Source organism: Colobus angolensis, unplaced genomic scaffold (genome assembly GCF_000951035.1).
Source record: "Colobus angolensis palliatus isolate OR3802 unplaced genomic scaffold, Cang.pa_1.0 Scaffold63, whole genome shotgun sequence".
Taxonomy (NCBI): domain Eukaryota; kingdom Metazoa; phylum Chordata; class Mammalia; order Primates; family Cercopithecidae; genus Colobus; species Colobus angolensis.
In genome coordinates this window covers 4971415-4977425 of record NW_012119932.1, presented here as the reverse complement: position 1 = coordinate 4977425, position 6011 = coordinate 4971415, and the positions used below count along the sequence as shown (strand labels likewise).

The 6011-nt window shown below is 36.0% G+C and overlaps 1 protein-coding gene across 1 annotated transcript in view; it reads left to right on the top strand.

Moving 5' to 3' along the window:
- Nucleotides 1-6011, top strand: part of MLLT10 (myeloid/lymphoid or mixed-lineage leukemia (trithorax homolog, Drosophila); translocated to, 10) — a 229455-nt gene that overhangs the window by 163128 nt on the left and 60316 nt on the right. The window contains exons 12-13 of the mRNA XM_011963857.1: nt 822-866; nt 1713-1745. Coding sequence (XP_011819247.1) covers nt 822-866; nt 1713-1745 — 78 coding nt within the window. The remainder of the gene's footprint in view (nt 1-821; nt 867-1712; nt 1746-6011) is intronic.

Below are 6011 nucleotides of genomic sequence, written 5' to 3'. Positions count from 1 at the left end.
GAGCTAAGTGTAACTTAATAAGTTTTATGCTCCTATGTAAGTCATAATGTATTTATGCTCATATATCAACTAAATTATCATACTTAGATTGTGATTTCCACATGAAAACAGGATTCAAATGTTTTTGGCAAACTCTTCCCATCTAATGAATGACCTAGGCCTAGAGCGGTGGCTCATGTCTGTAATCTCAGCACTTTGGGAGGTCGAGGCAGGCAGATCACTTGAGGTCAGGAGTTCCAGACCAGCCTGGCCAACGTGGTGAAACCCTGTTTCTACTAAAAATACAAAAATTAGCTAGGCGTGGTGGCGTGCACCCGTAGTCCCAGCTATTTGGGAGGCTGAGGTGGGAGGATCACTTGAACCCAGGAGGCAGAGGTTACAGTGAGCTGAGATTGTGCCACTGCACTCCATCCTGGGCTACAGAGTGAGACTTTGTCTCAAAAAAAAAAAAAACCCGAAAATCTAAAGCGTATTAGTGTATCATGTTGCGAATCATACTTTCTCCCATTAATGAAGCCTTATATTCTCAGACACTTGTTACACAGATTCATTTGTAAGCCCTTATGTCTTTCCCTCACTCTGTAAAAACACACGGATACATTCCACACACTCCCATTAAGATTTATGAGAATTCTGTTACATTTGGTTCTCCCCCTCACATCCCAATTATTAGCTTATAATTTTTGTTTTTGAAGTTCTAGTTGGCCTACTTAACTACACTTTTAGGTGAATTTCCCTCCATTTTTCTGGCCTATTTCTTTTTTTACCCTTGAGTCACTGACAATTTATTCACTGATTTCCTTTTTCCTTCCTCTCAACAGAAATTTCCATGCAGTATCGGCATGATGGAGCTTGCCCAACAACTAGTAAGTTGTCTAACTGGGTTGATAACCCGAGCCTTTTGTCTCCTCTAGTGCTCTTTCAAGTATGTTATGCCACCTGGGAACCTCTCAATTTTAATTTTCCGAAATGCAAGTTTTTCTTAATTGAACAGATTTTTTTCTCCTGCAGAGATAATACACTGCTTTGTCTTGTTATGGGCCCATATTACAGTCAAATTGTGTATAAATTTTAATTATTGTTGGTCCTTTATTATGGTGCTTTTATTGCAGAATTGTAACTTTACCTCCTTCTTGAAATAATGTGTGTGGTTTTTTTTTTAACATTTTGTTTTCTATTCTTAATGTTTCAATATTTGTATATTTGCACTAGGTGGCTTTCTTGATTAGTCTTCTACATGTGTTGAGGCTTTCTTATACTGAAGTCTAGGAAATGAGAATATTTGATAGGGTTAGATGATATAATGAGGTTTTTCTTTATGATAAATATTGTTAAGTGTGCCCTAAGGCAGATTTTACCTATATAGAATTGCATCCTATAGTGACTCGCTTTTAGCAAGACATTACATTGACATAAATGTCTTTTAAAAAGTGATTTGAAATACATATTTATTACTAAGGAAATTATTATCATTATGGCAATATATCTAACATATCTCAATTTAGTTGGTGATGTGTTGGCAAGTGGAATACAATATTTAAAAATTTATACCATGTAAAAATGGAGCCAAGCTTGCAGTTTTAATGATTCAAACAATGATACATGATAGACTTATTGAAATTTTATTATACTGATTCAGTCTATGGCTATGTATTTCTTTTGTGTGTTTGAGAATGATCTTAACCTGAAGTCCTTTTTTCCTTACTTAAAAGCGTTCTCAGAGTTGCTGAATGCAATACACAATGGTAAGTTTTATTAGAATCTTCTCTAGTGGTTCGTTTATCACAAAGGTTGCCTTTTGTAGAGAATCTAGATTGAAAGCTGGCATGTTCTATTGATTAGGTGAAATCCAGTGCTGCAGTGAGTCAATTATTCAGCACCTTAGTGAAAAATTTTTGTAGATTGCCAATAAGAGGATGATAGGTCAATATGGTTCATCAGTTTGGCTTTTATTGTTTCTTTTTAAGGCAAAATGATAATAGTGTTTAAAGTTTCTGAAGGTCTTTTTATTTTTACAAATGGTTTTTCTAGTTCTTTTGAGATCTCTCTTGCCAGTGCAGGTAATTACTGGTACCTACGTGAAGAATTTGCTTGGAATATGAATTTTATTTTTTAGGGTTTGGGTTATTAATATATAGGACACTTTAATTATTTTACCCCATATTCCACATAGCAAATAAATGGAAGATAGTATTTTAAATTATATCTGGTTTGGTACGAGGTGTTTTACAGTGGAGTTGTTGTATCGTTTGCTGCATTGGGTTCTGAAATCAGCATATAAGGCAAATACTGTCTTTGTAATGTAATTATAATGAAGATTATTCTTGCAAAAAATGTTTGAAAGTTTCTTCAGTTTCCTCAAAGAACCTTCCATAATCCTTTGATGTTCAAAAATTCTCATTTTGAGGGTAGTGTCAACTTTGTTGATTTTCTTTTTCATTTATTAACCGATCTCATTTATTCACCGATCTCATTTATTCGAGACTGTTTATGTTCAAGACTCATTTGTTCATATTGCTTGATTCCAAGCAGTTTTTCAATACATTTTTCATTAACTTCCTGAAATCTTGCATATTTTGCTAATGTGGTTTAATTTGCAGTCAGTATGTGTTGCGTTTGGATTTTATCGTCAAATGTTTACAGTATCTACAGCCAACAAGAGACTAATGGCATAATGAGCAGGCATAGACACTCTTGTTGCTTTAAGGGTGGGCGCTGTTAGGATGGAAGGCTTATCTTATTATAAGTTATTTTTTATAAATAGTAGATTGATTCATAATTCTTGCCTCCCTATTCAACCTGTGCCTGCGGAAGCTTAGATAATGAATACTCTTGATAACAAGGAGTCCCTCAACACTAGGTATCTACAGGGAAAAGTGATTGGCAGCATCCTTGAAAATAAAATAAACTTGTTACTGTTCTTTGGTAGAGAAGTATAAAAGCTGAAGTTGTTTAACATCATCTTCAGTTTGCATAAGTAAATTTAGAATTGTTCTTTTATTCTTTAATCCTGAACATCTTTAGAAAATAAACTTGGGATTAAAAGAAAGTAGACATCATGGGACCAATGTAATGGATTTATATTTTTCATTGCAAGTGCAAGTGTAGGATTGACACCTAGTGAATGATGTTTATCCTGTGGGTGATTGAGGGAGAGTCTCTTGCACTTCGCTGGAAAAATTTGTACTGTTATTTTCTCTTTTTTCTCCCCCAACAGTTAGCTTTTCTTTCTCTTTTATTTTCTTTTGAAATTTTTTTTTTTTTTTTTTTCGGAGACGGAGTTTTGCTCTTGTTGCCTGGGTTGGAGTGCAATAGCTCACTGCAACCTCTGCCTCCTGGGTTCTCCCGGGTGGACTCCCAAAGTGCTGGGATTACAGGCGTGAGCCACGACGCCCAGCCATACCCTTTTCTAGTTACTTAAGATGGATGGTTGGATTCTTGATTGGAATCTTTTGTCTTTATGAACATAGTCCTTTACAGCTATATATTTTTAGTTTTTTTTTCTAAGTTTTTATTTTTATTTTTAGAAGCAAAATCTTGGTTTCTTACCAAGGCTGGCGTGCAGTGGCATGATCATAGATCATTGCAACCTTCAACTCCTGGGCTCAAGTGATCCTCCCACTTCAGTCCCCTGAGTAACTGGGACTACAGGCGTGTGCCACCATGCCTGGCTAATACATTTCTTTCTGAGATTATATCTGCCTTTTATGATTTCTTTGATTAGTCCTTGATTGTTTTTCTCACAGTATTTTCTCCTTGACTCTTTTACGTACTCCCTTGGAAAAATCTGCATACCTACAGCTTCAAGTATCTCCTGTGCTTATTAGCTTTCCAAATCTATGCCTCCAATTTAGACTTTTCTCCTGAGTTGCAGATTTATATTTCCAAAAACCTAAGAAGCTTCATTTCCATATGGTACTCAGCCACCTCAGCCAGACTTATGCTAGGAAGTTAACCTCAACTCTGCCCTCTCATTTTCCTAGTCATCTTTTTTAAGAAAAGCTTTTTTCTATTATTGATCAGTTTAACTTCCTTTTCTTTTGTATTTCCACTGCCCACTTGGTTATGTCCTACATTGTCATCTGAACTGTTTCAGCAAACTCCTAACATTCGTTCCATTATCCAGTCCCTTTTCTAGATGCTACTGGAATTAATGGTCAATCTAAAGTGCAAATCAGACCATGTCAAACTGTCTTACTTAGAGAATTTTCTGGGACTAATGGGATAAAATTTATACGTTTTCACATGGCATGTGGAGTTTTTCTTCATCTTGTTGTAATCTGACTCTCCAGTGTCATCCCTTCTTCTCCCCATCTTTATGTTGCATCAATAGAAGCTACTTGTAGTTTCCTGATATATTATACTATTATATGCAACATCTCTGATGTAGACCTTGTTTGTATCTGTTGATGTGGACTTCCAACTTTATCTAGTAAAAGTAGTCATTAAAACTAAGTGTAGTTTTATTTACTTCCTGCAAAGTTTTTTCTTTTTCAGACTCTTTGATAGAATTAACCCTTTCTGGTCGGGTGCAGTGGCTCACACCTGTAATCCCAGCACTTTGGGAGGCCGAGGCGGGTGGATCACCTGAGGTCGGGAGTTCGAGACCAGCCTCATCAACATGGAGAAACCCTGTCTCTACTAAAAATACAAAATTAGCTAGGCATGGTGGCGCATGCCTGTAATCCCAACTACTCAAGAGGCTGAGGCAGGGGAATTGCTTGAACCCGGGGGGCGGAGGTTGCGGTGAGCTGAGATCATGCCATTGCACTCCAGCCTGGGCAACAAGAGTGAAACTCCGTCTCAAAAGAAAAAAAAAGAATTAACGCTTTCTTTTTTCAATACTTTTGGGTTCTTGTATGTGATGTTCTAATACTTCCTCCAATTGATTTCTACTTTCTCTAGACACTTATTTTTGTTTCTGTGAAATATATCTTAGTCATATTTATCTCACATTTGTGAAGCTTCAAAAAAAATCTTTCATTAGACAGTTGAAACTCTGAATTATTTTCATCATTTATTCTGGCAACTGATGCATTTCAAAATGTTTTAAATAGAACTTTATAAAACTAAAATTTATTACTTCACAAAACTTATTCTGGAAAAATTAATACAAGTGTAATGACCAAGAAAATATTATTATTATTATTTTTGAGACAGAGTCTCACTCTGTTGCCAGGCTGGAGTGCAGTGGTGCAATCTCAGCTCACTGCAATCTCCGCCTCCTGGGTTCAAGCGATTCTCCTGCCTCAGCCTCCCGAGTAGCTGGGATTACAGGTGCCCACCACCACGCCTGGCTAATTTTTGTATTTTTAGTAGAGACGGGGTTTCACCATGTTGGCCAGGCTGGTCTCAAACTCCTAGCTGCAAGTGTTCTGCAAGTGATCCATCTCGGCCTCCCAAAGTGCTGGGATTACAGGCATGAGCCACCGTGCCCAGCCTCTTTGGCTACTTTAAACCAACATTTCAAAATAATATTAAAAGTGAGAAAGGCCAAAACAAATGTATGAAACAACTCTATTTAGTAAAGAACCAAGTTACTATACTAAAAGAGACAAGACAGTGAAATACAAAGTTAATTCCCAAAGAAAATGAACATATTCCCAAGAATATATATGGAACTTATTCTAGGACAATGTAGCAATTAACAGTTGTTTTCATTCATTCAACAGTTATGGCAAGCCTTTTAGATGATTAGCTAAATACTGACAAAATAAGATGAATAAAAGCCAACTTCGATCCTAAATGAGTTTATAGTCCAGTCAGGGAAAAAAAAAAGGCTCGTAAATAAATTATTAAAGAACCTGGCAAACACTAGAGCAAAATCATCCCTGAGACATGACAATGAAAACTAGGAGGATGATATGCTAGTTTTCAACTGGACTATAAAAAACTAAACTTTAATCTTTTAATACATACTACTTGTTTCATCATTTTTACAAGCATTTAAAATACTTCTATTAAGGGAAATAGAGAAATTAAACTTACAATTTATTAAGATCATGAAATCT